Genomic DNA, 26937 nt, shown 5'->3' with positions numbered 1-26937 from the left:
AGTGGATAGACAGATATTATATAGATTATTTAAAAATATAATTATTTCCAACTCATCCCATCTCATGAAGCTGAAATAAACTTTATTATATTTAATAGTTCAGAGGTATGCAGAAAATACTTAGACTGGTTTAAACTTTTGTTTTCCATAAAAATATTGTTTATTTATAGTTCCAAACTGACTAAAATATCACGATTAGATTATAACCTTGTTTTCACATTGTTCTACTAGAACTTAAAATTGATACATACATTTTTTTACATATATTGTTTGTTTATAATGTTTTACCTTTATTACTTATTTATATTGTTAAAAGCAATTTTTCTTAAGATGTGTAATTCTCTGTTATTCTCATAATTACATATATGACTTAAATATTAATCAGCTAATCACTCACCATATAAAGTTTATCTCTTTTAATTAAAATAATTTAATAGTTCTAATCATTCTCTTTTACCTATTCTCTTGCGAAAAGTCCATTATCGATATTGTGTCTTAAAACTCATGAAAAGAATTCACCGAAGAACGGAGACATCTGATTTTTTTTATTTGGTGATTCTTCAATGATTCAATGTTGAAATCACTTATTTCATGTGTCTTTTTTGTGTTTTACATTAATGAATATATATTTTTTTTTTTTTCGATTGTTTTAAATGTTATTAAAATTATATTTTAATGCTTTTATATGAATAAATGCTATTCTGTTGCTTGAGTGGCCCGTATTTAAACCCAATTACCTGACTCTTATTTCAATTTAAAACCGAAAAATCAAGGGGGACGAGAAATGGTCAAGCATCAAGAAAATAAAAAAGGCAAAGTTTGGGAATTCCGAGTCATATTGTATTTACACGATCAATCATAAATTGGGATTTATTTCAGTGAATTAAGATTTCGAAACATACTTAAGTAATTATAACTCTATAAAATTGCATTATGTTACAGTTATTTCCTTTCTTAAATATAACATGTAAATTAAAAAGCAGAATATACTACGATGACAATTCATATGTGTGTAGCGGCTGGCGAGCTTTTCTGAAATAAAATTATTTTGTGGAGCGAGTAGCTTGTTACAGGGACGAGGAAGAGATGATAAAAATTATAACCATTATTCTCAAATGCTTATATTATATTTTCCAAATAGCAGTTTTGTGTAAACAAGATTTAGGTAGACAAGTTTTGAAAGGAGTATCTATACAATCAGAATGATATTTGACAGTTTAGATTTGAATAGGATGTGTGATTGTAGAGTGTTGAAACAATAAAGGTTTTATTTGTTTATTTAAGATATAGCCAAGCTTAATAACTAATTATATTCAATCACACAAATAATAATGTATTAATATATTTATGTAAATGTAACCCTCTGTGGTGACCGCCGGGGTTCTGGCAGTACCAATGCGATGCACGGTCAGTCACCGTTTTGCGGGAAGCATTCTCTTCGTCAGAATAAACAACACCGTCACTGTTGCACTCGCCTTCCCCCATACCTCTAATAAAATATCTATCGAAATACCTAGGTAACATTTTCTTATCTAACTTATAAATAAAAACCAACATATATATACATATTTTCAGAGTATCATCAAATTTATTAAATACTTTAACACGGATCTTATACTAATATACCTATGTATTTATGTGCATCTAAGATACTCTTCGTGGCTCTATTCTGTAATTTTTGTAGCCTATCTTAGCCTAGCCTACAGAAAAGATCCACAACACATAAAATGTGGTCGGACAATTGCATTATATATGATAACTGCCTCCACCACATCCACTATACTATGAAAATAGTATTGAAATCACTTGGAAACGATCCACCTTGAATTTGTTAGACCAGCATACAATGAAATCCATCCCGGCAAAAAGCTTTATGGATAAACCGTCATCTGATGTGGAACCCACTGGGTTATGTTTGTATTCTTTAGAAAAGTTGGACATGATAGAGGAGTTAGATGGTGTTCAGCTATATCAACGGCTTCGAAGAAAAGTGTACACTGACTCATTAATGTATTATATATGCTGCATTTTGGAGTACACACACGTCAACTGTCAAAAGTGAAAACGTAAACAAATGTCTGTTAGTGTGTCTGAGCTATCGACGCGGCACCGGTGGCAAAGCAAAAACGGACGGGAAACTTAGATATGCTGGCCGTTGTTTGTGGTCTTCGCGAGGAGTTCGCGGGAATCTGTCAGCCCATCTGACGTTCGAGAAGGTTCGCATGGCAATCTTGGCATCCATGGCATTTCACCTTGACAGTTCGAATGTCAAATCAAAATTTAATCTTAATTCACCGCGGTAAATGTACCGCGGGGAGGTCTACGAAAACACTGATTGTGTTAGTAAGAGTATCCTTTATTTATGTTCACTTGTTACAATAGTAATTATATGTAAAAAAGAAGGTCGTTTTCGTTTCTCAGCTTCCGAGCCAATGGGACGTTGCCATCGGCTTCATCTTTAATATGGACGGTATCTAAAAGTGAATTCGTCATTTTATAATGAACTTGTTACATCTCATCTACATAAATAAATCGTCGGTAACATTATTTGTTTATCTTTGTTACATTGTAAAACATTTTCTATATGTCATCTATATATTATAATATATATTCAATTGTAAATAGGTTTTTGAGCTCTTTCTCCTTTTTGTTGATGAAACTGGATGATGATATACACATAGTGCTGGATCTGCTTGGATCTCGAGTTGTACTCATACGTGCTGCTAGTTCTGCGTCACGGACTTGCGATGTCACCGTCACAGGTTGCACCGTTTCCTTTGAAGATTCTATGGTAGATCTGCTCTCTCTGCATACTGTGAATTGGCTCTGCACACTGTCTGCTTTCTTGTCAGTTGTCCCGTTAGACGTCAGAAGTCTCCGCTTAGAAGATTCTGGTAGTTGGATTTTTCGCTAGATTTTAAGGATGAAAATCCACCTGGTCCACTTCGAAGTTGTCTATACAACGGTTGTTCCTTCGTTTTAGTAGTGATGTCCAGTTGTTCAGCTATGTATATCCGCACCCGCTGCCACCAATTTTTATGTTACGGGGACAAGTAGGAGATGGTGTAGAATATTATAGTCACAGATTTTGTCAAATGATTATATTCTTTAATTAGCAGTAAATATAAACGAGATTAATGTACAAGTTACTAGTATCTCGAAGTGCTAGTTAGGCAGTTTAATCACAAGTGCCTTTTGAGACTCTGTTTGATCGCAAGTAACTATGTAGTAATCACAAGTTACTAGTGAGGCAGTTTAATCACAAGACTGTCAGAAATGTATTAAGTTAGTAAGAATTCAATAATATTTTTCTTCAAGTAATTAGTAATACATTGGTTTATTTGAAATCTATAACTATACTATAAATTAGAATAATATATTATCATTATTTAACATATATGTATATTCAATTAAATCATTGTTTTGTTACCGAGTTATTCAAGAATACACATAACAATAGTTTTTACTTGTTTGATAATTATTATATCAATATATTTTTATTTAATCAAGTAAGCAAACGGTTTGTTGAACTGCTAAATACAAATACAAATTTTAAAAGTCTAAGAATTAAAGATAAATTATATTATATAATTTTCAAATATAAAGTTTCAGTAAAAGTTTCAAATGATAATTTCATTTTAAATGTGTCTATAATAAAATTGTTCAACCAATTTTTTTCTAAAACATCCATTGAATTTCAACAGGCACAATAATAATTCATTAAAATGATAAAATAATGTTTCTGAATTATATAATATAAGATTTTTAAGTATAAACTACTTTCGAAGAGGAATTCGAATAGTTTTTTTTATTTAACGTGTTGTATATAGCGTTAACTTTTCGAATATAATATTCCATTACATTATTCTATGATGTATGGTATATTTTATTTTTGATGTCGTCAATATGTGATGACAATATAAGTACATGAATAAATTGTCATTGCATTAAAATAATTCAAAAATCTTTTATTTATCAACAACTTTAGTTGTCTTCTTTCTTTTTATATTATATGTATACATGAGAGTTCAATAATGTTATACATATTTATTTTTAAATATTGTGTTCATAGTTCTGTCATAGAACTAAATTAATTGTTATTTTTAAATTTCTTTATATATTTTGCTGGTTATAAAATATTAATAAAATATAAATTTTAACGTTGAAACTAACATGTCGATATTAAACCTTTAGGTATCAGGATAACTGGTGTAATTACATTTAAACAGTTTAATTAATTTTCAAGTCATATTTATTTATAGAATATAAAATATTTCATGGGATTCACTGTTATAATAAGATTTATATTTGTTTCTAAGAAATTTACTTTTAGCTTTAGATTTCGGTTTATTTAGGTTTTTATAACTACATATGTTGGTTTACGATTTATATTAGTTGTAGATTGCGAATCTAAATGGTTGTCGATTACTTACAATCTTCTTCTAGAAATTTCACATGGTTTTTTATTTTATTTATTTTTTATTCTATATTATTAAAAATCAGAATTTAATTTATTTTACGATTTACACTTGCGTATACATACTTATGTATGTGTATGTAGTGTTTAAGAACATAGTTTGAATATATTGAATAATGACAAGTTTTACAACTACTGTCAAAATTAGATGTGAAATCTATTTTTCGATTAATCTAATTATTTTATGTAGAACTTTAAAAATAAAGAAATTTCGAATTGTCTGTTGCAACAATTTAATATTGATTAAAATGATTCTTAAAATAATGAGTTTATGAATATGAACTATCATCATTTGGAATTGTTTATTTTCGATTTAACTAATTGGATTTTTTTATTTTTATTATTATTTTTTTTTAATATTTCAAAAGTTATTAGTAATATATTTTTTAATTCTTAATTAAATAATAGTTTTAATTATTCGTAATCAAATTATTCATTTCACGTCTATGTAAGTTGTAATAGTGAAACTGAATTTCTATATTTTTAAATATGTATAGGTTGTTTATAAATTTTATAAACTTAAGATTTTTAAATATATGTATTTGAAATGTAAGATTTTCCATAATCTTTTATTCTTTTATGATGAAAAATTTTACACTGACCTTTCATTATTAATCTTTATATTCGATAATATATGATTCGAGTATAATAATTCGTTTATAGTATTTTAAAATATATTTGACTTTTCATTTGATATAATTTTTTTTTTTCATAGATACTGATAATTTTAATTATTTATAATTTGAAATATTTTTTTTTATTTCTTCAACAATATAATGCAATGTCCTACATAATATATGATCTTTATGATCCAAAGAGATTCGTCAATCTTAATAAGATAATTTCATTAGTTTGGTAATGAAATTTTAAAATTCGTAATAATTTAATTTATGTAGTTCTGATTCCATTATACCATTATATTATATCTGATTCTAATTCCATTATATGGACATACGTTATATGTACGTAGTCAAAACAGTAGTGTTGAAGTTAATTTTAAGAGATTTATGAACGATATTATAATCGTATTCTTCTAATAATGATTTGTGTTTGATGGACCTAGATTCAAGATCTTTGATTTAAAATAGCTATTGAAAAGTGATTTATAACAAATGTGAATTTTCAACAGATGAAGAATGTTCTAATGTTGAATAATTCCATCATTCTTATTTTATTTTATTTATTCTGAAAGTATACATTTATGTGAAAAGTAGATATTTAGATATCTTACTTTGTAATATGTAATATTACTAGCTTTTTTAGTGAAAAGAAAAGAGTTCAGAAAAATAACGAGTTATAAAGTACGAAATTAGTTAAAAAAAATATAATTTTGTTGATCTGATCACTTCAATAGATTTTTATTTATTTAATAGAGATGTGAGGGTTTAAATGTTCCTCATCAAAACTTTGGATTTAAGATATTAATAATAAGTAAATAATCCTAGAGATATTATAATAAGCATCTTTCGCGTATTTGTATTTTATTTTGGAGCATTCGAATTTGTCGAATTATATTTTATTCCTTTCATTTTATTTTTCAAAATGAAATCCAAAAATGATTTTCAAGTTGATACATATTTATTGCTAAGTATCAGTAAGTCAATTGATACTTCTTATCTTATCTAATATAATAATTTTAAGTATCTAATAGAAATAATTTTTATTTATAGTACATATATTCATTATTTATAACTTCAAATCAATTTTCTAATTTTTTCATATATTGTATAAATGAGAGGGATCGTATAATCCTATTTATACGATAAATTTTATTATTATTGTTTATTATTAATTGTTTCAAAATAATCTTCGATATATGCAAATAAGTGGCTTGTCGATATATGATGCTTCGATATTGTATATGCTTCGTTTATTATTAATTGATTCGATATATGCTTAAATAATGTTTAATATTTAAATCCTTTTTTTTTATAACTAATTAATTGCTCTTATAAAATGTTAATAATAGCATACATCACTGTCTGTGATATAATTTAATTCATAATTGAAATTTTTAACTTTATCTGACAACTTTCTGCTTGAGTTTCTTAAAAAACAACGTGTTGTTTTTTTTTTATTGAAAATAAAATAATAGATCAAAACAATAAATTAATTTGAATCTATGTATTTATGTTGATGATTTAAAGTTTAGTATACATACATGTAGAATGTACATACATATGTCATAAGTGATTTTAAAAAGAGAACACTAGTCATAAATCGTGATGTTATCCAATTTACGATTCTTCATTTGGGTACTATTTCCATTATCAGTTTTGTTTTTATTTTTATTTTTTTTAAATACTTCCCAGATTAGTATTCGTCTACGGGATTTACGGTTTTACTTTGATTATCAATTTTTTATTTCGGAATTACCGAACTCAATAACACATTTTCTATGAAATGGTTAAAACGAGTTGGTTTGATATATTGTCGATACATACAGATAGTTAAATTGTCAGTTAAATGCATTCAATGAAAATTATTTATTTTTTTATTCTGGATAACATGTTCGCATTCATGTTATTTAAATTTCCGTTACAATATCGATTATCGCGATGTACTTGAACGAAAGTGACATGATTTTTCATTTTTATATTTCTTCGAAGTAAATTTATTTTTCTTTTTATTTTTACCGTAGGTTTGCATAACGTTTTGTTAGTGAATCGAAGTTCATTTATGAACTTCGATTCGTATGTTCGATTCGTTCATTTATGAACTTCGAAGTTCGGGGACAAGTAGGAGATGGTGTAGAATATTATAGTCACAGATTTTGTCAAATGATTATATTCTTTAATTAGCAGTATAAATTAGTATAAACGAGATTAATGTACAAGTTTGTATTACAAGTTACTAGTCTCGAAGTGCTAGTTAGGCAGTTTAATCACAAGTGCCTTGTGAGACTCTGTTTGATCGCAAGTAACTATGTAGTAATCACAAGTTACTAGTGAGGCAGTTTAATCACAAGACTGTTTGATCGCAAGTGATCAGTTAGAGTGTTTGATCGCAAGTGAGGTTCAATAGATCTAATATGAGCATTTATACACAAAAGAATGATAAGTTTTAACCAATCACAGAATGTTGGTAAATAACAAAGTGATTAAGATACAGAGCAACATCCGTGTGTAAGACAGTTTTAATATTTGATTTATGTATCCTTTGAGAGTATCGAGACATTATTGAGTAGAAACACAATTTATCATAGAGATAAATAGTGATAATAATATATAAGGTTAAAGGGTATTATACATAAGTATATACATAGGTTGTAAGATCGTACCACATAACAATATAATACTATGATTACTAACCAAATAAAATAAAATTGTAAAATAGAAGATGATCAGTAGATCAGTAGCTATTAAAATATGTAGATATAAGATTTATTGTGAACATAATTTCGTAATAATAAAAAGCATTTAAAAATCAAACCAAATAATATATATTCAAGAATATGTTTATGTATAATGTGTTGAAAACATAATAAATCATTGTATTTACTGTGCATAAAAGGTTTTTTTTTTAATTTTGTCCCTGTAATTTAGATTTAGGTACATACATATATATTTTCGAATTTTTATGTTATGCATTTCAAAGCAGCAAAATCGTAAACTTTGTGTTTGTTTTTAACAATACGGATAATCGTGTTTCTATTGTACATACATATTACTTACTTATCAATACATTGGTAATTAAATCGGTGATAGTCAGCAACTCGAAACAATATCACTTGTACTATTCCATATTTTTCACTTCTCATATTCAACAATTAGCAATGTTTTATATATGTACGAAACATGAAAATATAGGTCTGGTGCATGGATCTTATCTCAAAGCTACGAACTGAATTGCTCCCGATGAAATATAAGCGATCAGGCTCGACGGCTGCAGTTTTTGACGGATTAGTGCATGCATGTGGAGGCACCGAGGAGTAGTTACGAAATCCCTCAGAAGCGTGGAACACACAATAAATAACAATAAGCACAATACATCAATTTGAAATTCAAATATTTTACTTTATTAAGAACATATTGTTACAATAAATATTACATCAATTTTGAGATTAAATTATTTATTTTAAACATTTAGTAAATTTCACAAATAAACTTGTTTAATTTTTGATAATTTTTTTTTTTTTTTTTAGATAATTTGAAACATTCAATTAAATTAAATCTAAAGAATGTAGTATTTCAGGGCTACCCTTTCTTGTTACATTTCACAATTTTCTCAACATTCCAAATATACCACCAAGAGGCCAAATGTAACATTACGATTATACAAGTTAAACGTTAAACAAAAATTGCAATGTGTTTATTTTTTATTCTTTCGCTTATTTTCACGATGCTTGTTCGACTTCTTTTTGACAATCCGAAGCCGCTGATCGCCCGATATGATGTTTATAGTCGGTGTTACAACCTTGGGAGGAGTAGGCAGCTCGTCCAACGGGATTTGAGGCGGGGGGCTCACGGAATTGGCTTTTTCCGGAGATATCGGACCGTTGGCAGTCGACGACGAAGAACATTCGATCACCATCGGCGGAGAATTAATGCTGCTCGCATTGTCGAAGTCCAGAGCGTCGAGACAAGTCATACACTGCCAGGCAGATTCTGCATTGGTCTCGATTATAATTGGAATGTGACACTCCTAGAAAAGTCAAAGGTTGAGTTTCTTTTGTCATGAGATTTAATCAGATGTTTTTACATATATACATACCTGGTGATAGAGTTTATGGCAGAAATCACATTCTACGAGTTTGTTGCCTGCTTGTGTGGCTAGATGGCGACAGACAGCACAGGTGAGCTCCAATTCCAGCAACTCCAGGGAAATCTCATCACAATCACGTTCACGTTCACGTTCCCTTTCACGTTCTCGCTCCCGTTCCCTTTCCATTTCCCGATCCATTTCCTTATCTTTCTCCTTTTCGCGTTCCTTTTCCTTCTCTCGCCCTATATCCAAATATTTCTTCGGCAAGACGTTGGCCATGGTGCGCGATGGGTCAACTTTAGCGATCAGCTCATCTAAAGCTGAACGCAATTTGTCGGTAGAATCGCTGCTCGAAGAGTGCAGCAATCGCAGAGCTTCGCAGATGTTGGGGTCCAGCTTTAGAGCACACATCGTGACGTCGTAGACTGACAAGCTGTGACTGACGAAAAACCGATAGTGAAAAAATTCTGTGTTGCTAGCCGATAAAATATTAACTGAAGGCCAAAGGTTGTCAGATTTAATCAATACTTCATTGGGATATGGGTGTACAATGGTCGACTACTGCATGACTTGTACAAAAACCAACTGTTGCTCTTTATTGCGAATCATTACTAGACACGATGTCAATAAATCTCACTGCTATTTTATTTAAGACACAACAAAGCAACAGGTGTTTTTCTACAAAATATATTATTTATTTATGAGAATACATGGGGAAGACGGCGGAAGCCGATAGGTCCACGGGGCCTAATCGCTTAGTATAGATAATGAGATAAAACACTAATTACTCATAACATTAATATGGTAAAAGACAAAAAAAGTAAACACTATAAAGGATATGACTAGAGATGATAAAAAACCAGGACCTCTGGAAAAAAACCGCTTTTATAAAAACTGTATTTAAAATACAGTTTTTTTTACATAAAACTGTATTTTTTAATTGAGAATGGGGCCGTCCACACATAAGATAACGATATTGAAAATAATTTATTACTTTGGATGAAAAAATAAACTCTTTATATCCACGATTTCAAATTCCGAGATCGACATATTTGCCACTTGCATTTCGAACAAACGACAATAACTAATATCCAACTCAAATACAAATTGGACATTTAAAGTACTGCCACTACACGAAAACGTTTAGATTCATTCAAGTTGTAGGAATATAGCACAACTTGTACTATACGAAACTAGGTCGATGATATCACCTATTTTCCTCATCGAACTTAAGCTGTACAAATGACATCCTGCTAACACGAAAGTCATCCTTGGCCGAACTAGGGCAAAGGCACCATAAACTCGCTCCAGATACGCAATTACGAGTACACTGGAACCCCCAAGGAGCCAACTAACAACGCATCAAACACAGCACACAAAGGAAGACCTTGGACCCTTTAGGAATCTTCCAGAACATGATCTCCCAAAAGAAAATTTTTGCCATGAAAAACGCGAATACGGAATATTTGGCACTCGAGTTCTCGTTAGTAAGATAGTTATCGTTAGTATGATGGATTTTTTGGCTGCCAGATGTTCCGTTATAGAGAGTGACTTTTGGGCGAGCGTTTTGTAACCAATAATCACCGAACCGTATTAATCGAGCAATAAAGATCCTCTTCAAAACCCAACTGAGTTTTCATAGACCGGGAAACGGTCGAAACCTATCACCCGCCCTATAAAGTGTTGCATGTGTCAATGGTATTGTTGTGTAGAGATGGGTGGATGATCCACATTAAAGGCCAAAATCACTTCACAGCATTTATTGGGTGATCCAAGGATATCCACGCACTGCCAGTCCGTCCAGAATGCCTTCATATGGCCTAAGTACCTGCACATAAAAGGCAGGTCGCTCACTGCATCTTCCTCGATGCGTTTGTTTACTTATTGTTATATAGTCATGTACTAGATATGCAGTCCCACGTTTTCGCGCTGTCACCTCTGAGAACTCTAGCGGGAAGTGACCGAATGCCGTTACCGACCACTTAGTCCATTCGGGGGTAAAACAGTCTTGTGATTAAACTGCCTGACTAGTAACTTGTGATTACTACATAGTTACTTGCGATCAAACAGTCTCACAAGGCACTTGTGATTAAATTGCGTAACTAGCACTTCGAGACTAATAACTTGTAATACAATCTTGTACATTAATCTCGTTTATATTTACTGGTAATTAAAGAATATAATCATTTGACAAAATCTGTGACTATAATATTCTACACCATCTCCTACTTGTCACCGTAACATAAAAATTGGTGGCAGCGGGTGCGGATATAGCTGAACAACTGGACATCACTACTAAAACGAAGGAACAACCGTTGTATAGACAACTTCGAAGTGGACCAGGTGGATTTTCATCCTTTCGAATCTAGCGAAAAATCCAACTACCAGAATCTTCTAAGCGGAGACTTCTGGCGTCTAACTGGACAACTGACAAGAAAGCAGACAGTGTGCAGAGCCAATTCACAGTATGCAGAGAGAGCAGATCTACCATAGAATCTTCAAAGGAAACGGTGCAACCTCTGAGGACATCGCAAGTCCGTGACGCAGAACTAGCAGCACGTACGAATACAACTCGAGATCCAAGCAGATCCAGCACTATGTGTATATCATCATCCAGTTTCATCAACAAAAAGGAGAAAGAGCTCAAAAACCTATGAACGATAGCTGCAGGAGCTGTAATGTGTGTATATGTATGGGTGACCAGTGGCTGTGTGTGTGTGTGTCGTCGTCTCTCGTTCAGCTCGCTCTGGAGCACGTGCTGGAACAGGGCGGGGTGGGGAATTAGACACGTCAAGTCGGTTTTATCCTCGTTTATTAAGGAGTAGACGGCGAGCCGGGGAGTTTCTCGGCGCCTGTGCCCCTTTATGGCGGGAGCTGTGGATGAGTACACTGGCTGGTCAGGCAAGGTAGACCAGCCACGCCAAGACCGTCTCGGCCGGCGGATGGCGGGCGTCTCGTTTGACAGATGAGCGCGCCTCGTAAAATGAGTGCGCGCCCGTAAGAGCCCAAAACACGACCATGTGGGTTTTTTGGCTCGGACATACTCCCCGGGGTTGGAATATTAACAAATATTTCAAGAATCAACATAAACAATTCAAATGATACAGATAAGAGGTCTTTGCAATCATTTGCAAAGCTAATATGTTGAGCTCCGAGCAGTGGTAACAAACATCAACATTTTTGTCTATTTTAGTGGTAAAATAAAGTAGGGCATCGCTTACACGGCAGGCCATCATAAAGCTAATAGAAAAGAAATAGCCTTCAAACATATATGAAGCTGTAAAATAAGAATACAATATTAAACATTGAGTGCATAGCAGAGATTGGCTTATTAAACTAGGACCAAATTCATTAAACAATGAATCACTAATACCGCGCTAACTAGCCGGGGTGGTATGAATTCACTATCACAAACACAAAACAAAATTAAAGGATAAAGCGTCAATTAGCGCACCACAACCAAACCACTACTACACCGGCAATGGCATTTTTGTCATAAGTTTTACCATCACCACAGAACAAAACACAAACACAAAATTATATGGGGGCGGGAGAACAGTGAGTGCACCCAGGCCTAGTCGGCTGGTCAGGGGGCCAACGAGCGTCTCGCCAGCTGCCCTGTCGGTGATGCCCCTCTGAGTGCACAGGGTGATAATTCGTGCGACGCCGTCGTGCCCAGGAAGCACCAACGTGACTCGCCCCATGTTCTCCATGCCGCACGATCGGCAGTCGAGCTACTCGTTGGGCTGCCTTCCTGGTGTTGCTGTTGAAGGAGTGTGCCGCACTCCTCCAGTGAACATCTCTGCCCGCTGCTGCAGATGCTGGTGCGGTAGCGCCCGTGCTGCGGGCTGATTGAGCAGATCCTCCCGCTGTTGAGCAACCAGTGGTTCGCCAGCTAGGAATTGACCAGGAGTTTTTGGAGCTGGGTTGGGAAGGTCGGATGAAATGAGGAACAACGGGTGCGGGTTTACCGCGGCTTCTTTTAGAAGCGGGTTCCCTAGGCTTTGGCAACGGAACTCTTCGGTCCGCCGACGGATCACGAGAAGCTTTTTGATGGCAGTTCCCGGAGCGGTTGGTTGTTGGGACTGAGCCCAGTTCCCCACTAACAACCCAGCCGAACGAAGTGTTCAACAGGTGAATGGTAGAGCCCCGTTCGCTGGCGAGTGAGGGAGGAATGGAAATATTCCTCCTACCGTCTTTAAGGGACTGATGGAATGCCAAGCATCCGAGGACCATGTCGACTGCCCCCGGCGAATCAAATGTGGGGTCAGCCAGGTAAATACGCTGGGGCAACCCCAGCCGTAATTCCGACAGGTCTCTGGATGGAGCATTGTTCGTGATCTTAGGGATCACTAAAAACTCCATCTCCTTTATTTTGGCATGGCTCCTCGACCCCCGAGGAGCAACGTGCAAGACTACGCCCTGGGAGATTGGCGTTTCCTTACAGCCTACCCCGACCATGCTTGCATTCAATGCATGCGGTTGGACGTTCAACCGCTGACGCAGGTCATTGGAGATGATGTTCATCTCTGACCCACTGTCGAGCAGTGCTCGACACTTATGCCAACGCCCATCGCCTCCACGGGCAGACAGCACCACTGTGGATAACAGAACGGTGTGAGGGGCTGTTGCTGCCCTGACGGTTGAATGCAGGGAATGAAGGCTAGGCGCGTGTGGCGCTTCGTTAGCGAAGCTTGCTTCCCTTGGGGCAGGAGCAGCGTTGAGGTACTTAGAAGTCCGAGTAAACTCGGCGTGCAGAAGTATGTGGTGTGGGTTGCGACAGTGGGAGCAACGAGTTTGGCTCTTGCATGCTGTCGTATTGTGGCCAGGACGCAGACAGTTCATGCAGAGGTTTACCCTTTTGACCAGGCTGATTCGCTCTGGTAGGGCCAGCTTCCGGAACGATGAGCATGAGTGGAGCAAGTGGTCACCCCGACACTTAGGGCGGGGAGCTACCTTGACTCTCGCGTGGTGAACGAAAGCCTCTGGATGGCCTCACCGTTCATTTGCACCTGGCACTGAAGCTTGAGGAAACTCAGAAATTTTTCGAAGGTCCAGTCCTTGTACTTGACCGACTGCATGTCCCATTGCCGGGCCGTGTACCGGTCCAGTTTGGACGACAGGGAAGTCACGAGGACGTCGTCCCATTTGTCGACGGGGATGCCCATGGAACCGAGGGTGCGAATATGCATGGTGATGTCATCCACCAGCCGCCGCAACCCTTGACCGACGTGACGGCCCACAGGCTCAGCGTTGAGCAATGCTTGCACGTGTCTCGGGACCAACAACCTCTTGTTGTTGTACCGGTTCTCGAGAATGGACCAAGCGGTGGTGAAGGCCCCTTCCGCACAGTCGAGGCCGCGGATAATGTTGCGGGCCTCACCGGTAAGACTGGCAGTAAGATATTGGAAGCGGACTGAATCCACCTTACTGCCGTCTATTGCGGCTTGGAAGCGTTGGGAGAACTGGGGCCAATCTTCGAGCTTCCCATCGAATGTTGGCAGTTCCAGTGCCGGGAGACGAATGGGTTGGTCCACTGGGGGAGTAGCGAGTTGGTCAACAGTGCGACGGACGGTTTGATCGACCGGGACAAGGTCGCTTGGGGGGGAGGTTCCTCCCGACAAGGTGATGCGCTTTGCGGCATCTAGTTTGTCCAGCACTGCATCTGTATATGCCAAATAGGCGTCCTCAAAATCGTCCCATGTTCGCACGGAATCCTCCGCCTCTGTGGGCTCCAACGCTTCTAACTCGGACTGCGTGTCCAGAAAATCGAGACGCAGCTGGCGCGCCTCCTCGAGCTTATATTCGAGTCGGGCCACGCTCAGCGGTAATTGCTCGACCAGATTCGCGTTTCTCGTCAGCATTCCCCGAAGGGCGCCACGACGACTTCGCAATTGAGTCGCCATGACTCCGAGAAACTGTAAGGGGTGAAACGAGAAGAGAGGGGGGGGGCACGCCGTGATGCCGAAGGCCAAACGAAAATGGCGGGAGTTTAAACAAAGAGAAGCGGGATCACAAAATGGCGGGAGCCCGAACAAAGGGATAACGGGAGAGGCAAAATGGCTGACGACCAACCTGGTGCTCTGACGACAGAATCCAGCGCTGAGATCATCCCGATTCGAAGGACCATGAACGATAGCTGCAGGAGCTGTAATGTATGTAGATGTATGGATGACCAATGGCTGTGTGTGTGTGTCGTCGTCTGTGTGTGTTCAGCTCGCTCTGGAGCACGTGCTGAAACAGGGCGGGGTGGGGAATTAGACACGTCAAGTCGGTTTTATCCTCGTTTATTAAGGAGTAGATGGCGAGCCGGGGAGTTTCTCGGCACCTGTGTCCCTTTATGGCGGGGGCTGTGGATGAGGTCAGGCAAGATGAGGATGAGGTCAGGCTGGTCAGGCAAGGTAGACCAGCCACGCCAAGACCGTCTCGGCTGGCGGATGGCGGGCGTTTGATTTTGACAGATGAGCGCGCCTCGTAAAATGAGTGCGCGCCCGTAAGAGCCCAAAACACGGCCATGTGGGTTTTTTGGCTCGGACATCCTATTTACAATTGAATATATATTATAATATATAGATGACATATAGAAAATGTTTTACAATGTAACAAAGATAAACAAATAATGTTAGCGACGATTTATTTATGTAGATGAGATTGTGGCGGCTCGCTTATACGACATGGTCGAGTTTGGTTGCCTTCCTGCGAGTGGGGACCAACCCGGCTGGGTTCGGAGAGCTACTACTCACTCTGTCTTCAGCTGTCATATAATAAACACGTGCATTAACATGCCAGTCGTCTCATTCGTTCATCCTCCATACTGGTGACCCCCGACATCGAGCCACGCAGCCTCGATCAATTTCAACATGCCGCTCATCCCTGCCTCGCCGAGTCAGGCGGGAGAAGCTACCCGCCGCGCCCCCATCGCCATCAACAGAGCGCGTCGCGGCCCGCGGGTGACAATAAACGAGCAGACACGGCTACCTACCTACCGACGTCCAGCCACAACGTCGACGACAGGTGCTTTTAAAAAATGGGGGAGCGAATGAGACGACGATCTTGACAGCTGGATGTGGAGTCATGCGCGATCCACTACACATAGAACGGTCATCCAGCACCACAAGACATACACCACCTCAGCACCATCATCATCATCATCATCATCAAGGCCCCGTCCGTCCCCACGAGCGTCGTCACGCCGAGACGGGCGGTAGCGCTACAACACCTCCACGAGCCACAACGACTCACAGTCCAGCTCGGAGTATCATCAACCACATCGATGCCCCTGCCGCCCCCGCCGCCCCACCAACCGACATCAGCCTCGGAAGAGCGCCGCCGCCGCAGCATCGCATCGCGCGACCATCGGACCACCCACCGTCCTGCTCGCGACGTCACCGCCCTCGAATCTACCGACCATTCAGGGCGGTACACCTATGTACACAGCGGATGACCCACGTCAACATTTTTTTTTCTCCCCACGTAATAATTTTTTCTCTTTGTGTAACAACAATTTTTTTTCTTTTGTAAAATTTGTTTCTTTGTAATTTTGGTATCGCTGATGCTGGGGGGGGAGTGATGTGGCGGCTCGCTTATACGACATGGTCGAGTTTGGTTGCCTTCCTGCGAGTGGGGACCAACCCGGCTGGGTTCGGAGAGCTACTACTCACTCTGTCTTCAGCTGTCATATAATAAACACGTGCATTAACATGCCAGTCGTCTCATTCGTTCATCCTCCATAAGATGTAACAAGTTCATTATAAAATGACGAATTCACTTGTAGATACCGTCCATATTAAAGATGAAGCCGATGGCATAATCATCGCTCTTGTACAAACATGCAGAATGAATCTCTGGCAGCGTCCCATTGGCTCCGAAGCTGAGAAACGAAAACGACCTTCTTTTTTACATATAATTACTATTGTAACAAGTGAACATAAATAAAGGATCCTCTTAGTGTTAGTACACAATCAGTGTTTTCATACCTCGTACCTCTCTGCGGTACATTTAGCGCGGTGAATTAAGATTAAATTTTGATTTGATATTCGAACTGTCAAAGTGAAATGAACGCAAAAGCGATTGCCATGCGAACCTTTTTCGGATGAGCTGACAGATTCCCGCGAACTCCTCGCGAAGACCACAAACAACGGCCAGCATATCTAAGTTTCCCGTCCGTTTTTGCTTTGCCACCGGTGCCGCGTCGATAGCTCAGACACACTAACAGACATTTGTTTACGTTTTCACTTTTGACAGTTGACGTGTGTGTACTCCAAAATGCGGCATATATAATACATTAATGAGTCAGTGTACACTTTTCTTCGAAGCCGTTGATATAGCTGAACACCATCTAACTCCTCTATCATGTCCAACTTTTCTATAGAATACAAACATAACCCCGTGGGTTCCACATCAGATGACGGTTTATCCATAAAGCTTTTTGCCGGGATGGATTTCATTGTATGCTGGTCTAACAAATTCAAGGTGGATCGTTTCCAAGTGATTTCAATACTATTTTCATAGTATAGTGGATGTGGTGGAGGCAGTTCACATATATTATGCAATTGTCCGACCACATTTTATGTGTTGTGGATCTTTTCTGTAGGCTAGGCTAAGATAGGCTACAAAAATTACAGAATAGAGCCACGAAGAGTATCTTAGATGCACATAAATACATAGGTATATTAGTATAAGATCCGTGTTAAAGTATTTAATAAATTTGATGATACTCTGAAAATATGTATATATATGTTGGTTTTTATTTATAAGTTAGATAAGAAAATGTTACCTAGGTATTTCGATAGATATTTTATTAGAGGTATGGGGGAAGGCGAGTGCAACAGTGACGGTGTTGTTTATTCTGACGAAGAGAATGCTTCCCGCAAAACGGTGACTGACCGTGCATCGCATTGGTACTGCCAGAACCCCGGCGGTCACCACAGAGGGTTACGTTTACATAAATATAGCATTAGAGGTAGCAATAAATCACAGAATTTAAAATTAAATAAGAGTAGGAAAAACGTGTATGTATGGAAGTGTTGTTACTTATAATAAGCTGCCAGATGAAATTACAAATATACTTGTAATATTGATAAACTTATGGTAGCTGTAAGGTAACACCTCAAACAGTATGTATGTATCTATGTACATATGTGAATGTATGTGTATATATTATTATTTGTGTGATTGAATATAATTAGTTATTAAGCTTGGCTATATCTTAAATAAACAAATAAAACCTTTATTGTTTCAACACTCTACAATCACACATCCTATTCAAATCTAAACTTTCAAATATCATTCTAATTGTATAGATACTCCTTTCAAAATTTCAAAACTTGTCTACCTAAATCTTGTTTACACAAAACTGCTATTTGGAAAATATAATATAAGCATTTGAGAATAATTGTTATAATTTTTATCATCTCTTCCTCGTCCCTGTAACAAGCTATTTGCTCCACAAAATAATTTTATTTCAGAAAAGCTCGCCAGCCGCTACACACATATGAATTGTCATCGTAGTATATTCTGCTTACAATCTACTATTTCTGCTTTTTAATTTACATGTTATATTTAAGAAAGAAAATAACTATCATAATGCTATTTTATAGAGTTATAATTACTTAAGTATGTTTCGAAATCTTAATTCACTGAAATAAATCCCAATTTATGATTGATCGTGTAAATATAATATGACTCGGAATTCCCAAACAAAGGCTATTTTTTATTTTTTTTTGATGCTTGACCATTTCTTGTCCACCTTGATTTTTCGGTTTTAAATTGAAATAAGAGTCAGGTAATTGGGTTTAAATACGGGCCACTCAAGCAACAGAATAGCATTTATTCATATAAAAGCATTAAAATATAATTTTAATAACATTTAAAACAATCGTAACAAAAAATATATATTCATTAATGTAAAACACAAAAAAGACACATGAAATAAGTGATTTCAACATTGAATCATTGAAGAATCACCAAATAAAAAAAAATCAGATGTCTCCGTTCTTCGGTGAATTCTTTTCATGAGTTTTAAGACACAATATCGATAATGGACTTTTCGCAAGAGAATAGGTAAAAGAGAATGATTAGAACTATTAAATTATTTTAATTAAAAGAGATAAACTTTATATGGTGAGTGATTAGCTGATTAATATTTAAGTCATATATGTAATTATGAGAATAACAGAGAATTACACATCTTAAGAAAAATTGCATTTTAACAATATAAATAAGTAATAAAGGTAAAACATTATAAACAAACAATATATGTAAAAAAATGTATGTATCAATTTTAAGTTCTAGTAGAACAATGTGAAAACAAGGTTATAATCTAATCGTGATATTTTAGTCAGTTTGGAACTATAAATAAACAATATTTTTATGGAAAACAAAAGTTTAAACCAGTCTAAGTATTTTCTGCATACCTCTGAACTATTAAATATAATAAAGTTTATTTCAGTTTCATGAGATGGGATGAGTTGGAAATAATTATATTTTTAAATAATCTATATAATATCTGTCTATCCACTATTAAAACTCCAATCATAGATCCATCTCCAAATCCTTAACAACATTAGTGAGAGCTAAGCGTTCGGCATGAGAATCGGCAGTCACTATATATTTTGGATTTATGTTCCCCAGAAATCTTTCAAAAGAGCTGAAAATGCTGAAAAATTCTCAAAAGTTGTTAGACTTTAGTAGTGATAACTGCTAATGGAACAGCGCTGGCTATACTTTCTGTCAGAACAAAAGTTATAGTGTGTTGTTGCAAATCACAGGATGACGTTGAGTCAATAAATATAATGTTATTATGGTTTGGTCTCTCTTCATTAGCCGAGTTGTGATTATTACAGAAAAGGGATTTTCTATAAATTTAATTTTGGCGCCTCCTATTCTCCCTATACATTGAATAGTCTAACATTGAATGTATATTTTCTGTAAGAAAAGAATTTTAAATTTATTATGTACTTTATAAAATGTTCATTGTCAAATATTCATTACCTTGATCATACTAGTCATTTTTCCACCTCTTTCATATAAAAATGCAGCATGCTGTTGAACTGCCTCCACCACATCCACTACACTATGAAAATAGCATTGAAATCAGTGGAACCCAATCACGGGAATGTTTTTCGACTTGGAAACGATCCACGTTGAATTTGTTAGACCAACATACAATGAAATCCATCCCGGCAAAAAGCTTTATGGATAAGCCGTCATCTGATGTGGAACCCACGGGGTTATGTTTGTATTCTTTAGACAAGTTGGACATGATAGAGGAGGGGCAGTAGATGTTAGATATGCGTTCAGCTATATCAGCGGCTTCGAAGAAAAGTGACTGACTGACTGACTGACTCCTCAATGGATTATATATGTCGCGGTATCAATGCACACACGTCAAATGTCAAATGTAAAAACGTAAACAAATGTCGTAGTAGTAACAACGTAAATTCGGATGGGAAACTTAGATATGCACACAGAACACATATATTCTTTTCAATATATGAATAATCAATATGTAAAACAACTAACGTTAAAGAAAATTGACTATTGTATCAAGTCATGTATTAAAAATACTCTTGTGTGAAGCTATAGAAGTTTTTTACAAAAAATTTGGTACGTATATAAACGAAAAGACGTTTGCTAATTTCAATGACCATCTCTTCTCCACCGATCATGGTATTTGGTTGTTCTATTTGCGACACCACACAGACCCTAAGTAAATAATGATTTCAATCAATAACTGTAGCTTGTGACATGTCTAATTGTTTCGCACAATATTTAATGCTTATCAGCTCATTCACACAGCGATAAATAAAATTTAACATTGGAAAGAGTTTAAAAATTTGAAGCCACATATTTTTTCGAATTACTTTTTTAGTTCAGAATTTAATATCACATTTATAATTGGGTTTCAAGCGTGGAGCTAGGATTCTAAACGAACATTAAATCCAAATTTCAGTTCTAAATATACTAGAACGAAAAATTTAAAAATAGCATAGTATAAGTAATATTTATCAATAAATTATGGAATTCAGCATTTTTAATCTTGACATATTCTCTAAAGCAGATTGCCTCCCTACGACGATAACTGTGATACCATGATCATGACGATAACTGTGATCTCACACTAGTTCCAGCCCAGCGCGATTTAGCCATGTCTTCACCCGATAGAGCGCATCATTGCCGCAGATCTCCACGCTTCTGAGGGATTTCGCAACCACCGTGATTGTGACATCGTCCGCAAAAGCAACGGCGCTGGCACCCTCCGGGAGCTCTACACTCAGTAGCCCGTCTTACATAGCGTTCCACAGGAATGGTCCGAGGACAGAGCCCTGCGGTACACCCGACGAGAGTCGCCGCCAGGAGAGTCCAATTTGTATTTGAGTTGGATATTAGTTATTGTCGTTTTTTCGAAATGCAAGTGGCAAATATGTCGATCTCGGAATTCGAAATCGTTCCCCCCTTCCCCCTTGCTTGATCTCTGTATAATTTATATAAAATACAGTCGCCATACAAAAAGACTTACAACCTGTTGTTATTATATAATCTCCCGCCCTTTTTCCACATCACGCATCCCACGCACACTACACTAATACATAGATACCGATATTATTGACTTGGATGCTATAGACCAGTCCACTACTTCTGAATCTTCATGCATTGAATCTACTGCACGTTTACTTAGCATAAACCATAGGCGAATATAATCATATTTTGACAATATTACTGATTCTGAATGTCATCAACTTGATAGAGCATTTGCTAAAGCAATATACATATGTATCAAACTGTCCTTTATCTATTGTTAAAATATAAATACATACATAAAATTTTCAATGTTTAAGAGGATCTTGTATTACATATATTAAATGTATTTTATGCATAAATTTTGAATAAATATGATATTTGACATTCAAATAATTTTATAAAAAGTCTTATATTTAAATTAATATGACCTTTCTTTAATAATTACCTATGTACTAAAAGGTAATTGGACTATTCGTCACATTGCGGTGGTCACAAAGACAATTTTTCCATGAAAATCGCAAATACACAATTTTTGGCACTCGAGTTCTCGTTAGTATGATAGTTATCGTTAGTATGATGGACTTTTCGGCTGCCAGATGTTCCATTATACAGATTTTTTATCATCTCTAGTCATATCCTTTATAGTGTTTACTTTTTTTGTCTTTTACCATATTAATGTTATGAGTAATTAGTGTTTTATCTCATTATCTATACTAAGCGATTAGGCCCCGTGGACCTATCGGCTTCCGCCGTCTTCCCCATGTATTCTCATAAATAAATAATATATTTTGTAGAAAAACACCTGTTGCTTTGTTGTGTCTTAAATAAAATAGCAGTGAGATTTATTGACATCGTGTCTAGTAATGATTCGCAATAAAGAGCAACAGTTGGTTTTTGTACAAGTCATGCAGTAGTCGACCATTGTACACCCATATCCCAATGAAGTATTGATTAATTCTGAAAACCTTTGGCCTTCAGTTAATATTGTATCGGCTAGCAACACAGAATTTTTTCACTATCGGTTTTTCGTCAGTCACAGCTTGTCAGTCTACGACGTCACGATGTGTGCCTTAGAGCTGGACCCCACCATCTGCCAAGCTCTGCGATTGCTGCACTCTTCGAGCAGCGATTCTACCGACCAATTGCGTTCAGCTTTAGATGAGGTGAAATATTTGGACACGGGGCGAGAGAAGGAAAAGGAACGCGAAAAGGAGAAAGATACTGATCTGATACTGATCTGGTTGAGGTACTGTTTAGTTTGAGATCGTAGCAACTTGTAACATATTGCATTTTTATATTCATATTTTTATATTTTCAAATTTTTATATTAATTTCCTTATTATATAACCATAGTGTCGACTTGGAGTTGATCTGTAAAGTCACTATGGCAACTTTGTGAATAAATAAATAAATAAATATATATATGTATATATATATAGGATCCGGATGTGAAGGATTCCAAGTGAAACGCAGATTAAGTCAGAACTATGTATTTATTAACACATGCTTCGGGCTTGTTCTCCAACAAGTGACCATAACAACACGCATCCGGTCTTTCCCATGCATACCACACTCATACTTTATCCCTTGCAGTTTGACCAACCACAATTACGGCTCGTTTAAAAATCATTCCTACATTTCGGTCATTCCTGACTGTCATTCGCCCTCGGATGACATTCTGTCTTTTATATTTTTACAGCATTTCATCTCACATTCTTTTACATTTCATCTTCTACTCTATACAATATATCATCTTACATTCTTTTAAAACATTTCCTCTATCATCCTCAACAATGTTTCATCTCACATTCTTTTAAAACATTTCCTCTATCATCCTCAACAATGTTTCATCTTCCATTCCATAAAATCATCTTATATTCTTCTAAACATGCTTTCAATTGTCACAATTACAATTTACATCACAATTACAATCATCATCACAACTACATTTCAATACACTTATACATCAATCATTTTACAATTTACATAACAATTACAATTATAACAAATTAATCGTTACACATTTCACTACAAATCAATTTTTCATTTCAACACAATTCAATCTTCAATAAAGTTACACATAAATCATCACAATTAAAGTTACACATAAATCATCACAATTAAAGTTACACATAAATCATCACATTTACTATGTAAAATTATTACAAGCAATACAAAACAGAAAGGTATCACAACCTTTACAATGACAAGTTAAATTTTTACCCCGGAAACAATCACATTTTAAAACATTACTAGAATTAGCAATAAAACATTAAAATCAATACCTTTACAATGACAGGTTAAATCTTTACACCAGAAACAATCACATTTTAAAACATTACTAGAATTACATTTCAATACAGTTATCTTATATTCTTCTAAGCATGTAACCACATTAAAACATGATTCAATGTACCAAGCACTTCCCAAAAAATACTAGAATAAGCAATAAAACATTACACTTTTCAATCATCAAATTACAAGTAAGGCTTAACTAAAAACCCTCCAGGTATTTCACTTATTCTCTAATTCACAAACGCACACTTCACTTCCATCGGTGCAACTTAAATTCTATCCAATGCCCTCGGCGATTCTCTGTGACTGTCCGAGGAATCTGCCGTCACCCCACAGATATTCTGCTAGTAATTTACCATAAATGAAGTCAACACATATTGGTTCTAGCTCACTGATACATCCAGTAAGTCTTTTCTCAATCCATGGTTCTATTTTCTTTTCCATTGAATTAACATCAATCCGACTACGACTGAGCTTGAAAGTGAATACAGTGTCTTTTGGTGTTGAAATTTTGACTGGGTCCCTTAATCCTTCTTGTGATTTAGCCATATCTTTCTCTTTGTCTTTATGTTTTTCCTTTTCTTTATTCTCATCTTCAGAATTCTTCAAATGACTATAATCCTTAGATCCTTTTCCAAATTGATCATCGGGTGGTTCATCTGTATTTGAAAACGGTATGTCTCCGTAGTCCCAAAGTCTTCTTCTTTGCAATCCATCACCGTCCATACTTCCATCAGCCAGGTTCACACCTCCATCAGCCATGTTCGCATCGTCCTCTTCATCATTGGAAACAATGAGTTCTCTTTGAGCAGACATCTCTCGTGAAGCCCGTTGCTGCAAAGGTCTTTTTCTGTGCAAACCATCACTGTTCACACTTACATCAGCCAGGTTCACACCTCCATCAGCCATGTTTGCATCGTCCTAACCTCAACTGTCAAAACTCCGCGTCGTCGTCTGACCGCTTCTGGCTGTCACTGGAATGTCTTCGGGCATCCCGGACGAGCCCCCAAATATAGGATCCGGATGTGAAGGATTCCAAGTGAAACGCAGATTAAGTCAGAACTATGTATTTATTAACACATGCTTCGGGCTTGTTCTCCAACAAGTGACCATAACAACACGCATCCGGTCTTTCCCATGCATACCACACTCATACTTTATCCCTTGCAGTTTGACCAACCACAATTACAGCTCGTTTAAAAATCATTCCTACATATATATATGTAAAAACATCTGATTAAATCTCATGACAAAAGAAACTCAACCTTTGACTTTTCTAGGAGTGTCATAGTCCAATTATAAGCGACACCGATGCAGAATCTGCCTGGCAGTGTATGACTTGTCTCGACGCTCTAGACTTCGACAATGCGAGCAGCATTAATTCTCCGCCGATGGTGATCGAATGTTCTTCGTCGTCGACTGCCAGCGGTCCGATGTCTCCGGAAAAAGCCAATTCTGTGAGCCCCCCGCCTCAAATCCCGTTGGACGAGCTGCCTACTCCTCCCAAGGTTGTAACACCGACTATAAACATCATATCGGGCGATCAGCGGCTTCAGATTGTCAAAAAGAAGTCGAACAAACACCGTGAAAATAAGCGAAACAATACAAAATAAACACATTGCAATTTTTGTTTAACGTCTTTGCATAATCATAATGTTACATTTGGCCTCTTGGTGGTATATTCGGTATGTTGACAAAATTGTGAAATGTAACAAGAAAGGTTGACAATGTTTCAAATTATCTAAAAAAAAAAAAAATTATCAAAAATTAAATAAGTTTATTTGTGAAATTTACTAAATGTTTAAAATAAATAATTTAATCTCAAAATTGATGTATTGTGCTCACTATTATTTATTGTAATGTTGTATCCTGAATAATATCAAATATTTTAATTTCAAAATTGATGTAATACGTATTGTAACAATATGTCCTCGATAAATTCAAATACAGGTATTCCTCGACTTACGACGGAGATACGTTCCTGAACCTCGGTCATAAGTCGAATCCGTCGTAAGTCGAGGAATATATTGCTTTTATTAATACAGTAATTCAAATGAATTCATATTTAAATTTAAAAAAAAATCTACATCATCCGTACTTATTAATTATAAATTAGACATCCTCATCACTTATCACATAAGTACAATCCATTTCTTCATCTTCAGTTTGAGATACAGTCGTATGAGTTTTTTTGAAAAATGTGTCTAATTTTGTTTGAAAATTATCCTGTATTTTTTCTCTATATATTTCTTGGTAGCATGCAAGATTTTCTTGAATCCTGCGGTTCACATTTGAAAATCTTTCAATGTCTGGTTCCATCACTTCAAACTTTTGTATTCCTTGATTAATTAAATTAAAAGCAGCAGCCATTTATTTCAATACAAATTTTTTCAGCGGTTTCGATGTCTTCGTTATCTACGTCAAATTGTAGACGTTCGCTAAATTGTACGATTAAGTTAGTAATATCTTCGACATTTTTTTTTCTTTTTCGTATATGCAAAGAGAAACAGGTTCAAATCGATATATATAAGGACTGTAATCTGTGTGTGTGTGTGTGTGTGTGTGTGTGTGTGTGTGTGTGTGTGTGTGTGTGTGTGTGTGTGTGTGTGTGTGTGTGTGTGTGTGTGTGTGTGTGTGTGTGTGTGTGTGTGTGTGTGTGTGTGTGTGTGTGTGTGTGTGTGTGTGTGTGTGTGTGTGTGTGTGTGTGTGTGTGTGTGTGTGTGTGTGTGTGTGTGTGTGTGTGTGTGTGTGTGTGTGTGTGTGTGTGTGTGTGTGTGTGTGTGTGTGTGTGTGTGTGTGTGTGTGTGTGTGTGTGTGTGTGTGTGTGTGTGTGTGTGTGTGTGTGTGTGTGTGTGTGTGTGTGTGTGTGTGTGTGTGTGTGTGTGTGTGTGTGTGTGTGTGTGTGTGTGTGTGTGTGGGTGTCCTAACTCTCGCCGAAC

The 26937-nt window shown here is 36.4% G+C and overlaps 1 protein-coding gene and 1 long non-coding RNA gene across 2 annotated transcripts; one reads left to right on the top strand and one right to left on the bottom strand.

The window, feature by feature from the left end:
- Positions 1-8475: 8475 nt before the first annotated feature.
- Positions 8476-15662, bottom strand: LOC143922946 (uncharacterized). Its single transcript, XM_077446377.1, has 4 exons — positions 15510-15662; positions 12980-15415; positions 9191-9577; positions 8476-9121 (listed from the first exon to the last, which is right to left on the bottom strand). The coding sequence occupies exons 2-4, from the start codon at positions 14024-14026 to the stop codon at positions 8789-8791; spliced, it is 1767 nt and encodes a 588-aa protein (XP_077302503.1). The 5' UTR covers positions 14027-15415; positions 15510-15662; the 3' UTR covers positions 8476-8788.
- Positions 15663-22723: 7061 nt separating this feature from the next.
- On the top strand, positions 22724-25741 carry LOC143922667 (uncharacterized). Its single transcript, XR_013261614.1, has 2 exons — positions 22724-22949; positions 25279-25741. It is a non-coding gene; the product is annotated as an uncharacterized LOC143922667 (long non-coding RNA).
- The last annotated feature ends 1196 nt before the right edge of the window (positions 25742-26937 follow it).

The sequence above is a fragment of the Arctopsyche grandis genome, chromosome 2 (assembly GCF_051622035.1).
Source record: "Arctopsyche grandis isolate Sample6627 chromosome 2, ASM5162203v2, whole genome shotgun sequence".
NCBI lineage: Eukaryota > Metazoa > Arthropoda > Insecta > Trichoptera > Hydropsychidae > Arctopsyche > Arctopsyche grandis.
Note: the sequence above shows the minus strand (reverse complement) of the source record. Positions and strands in the feature narration are given on the sequence as shown.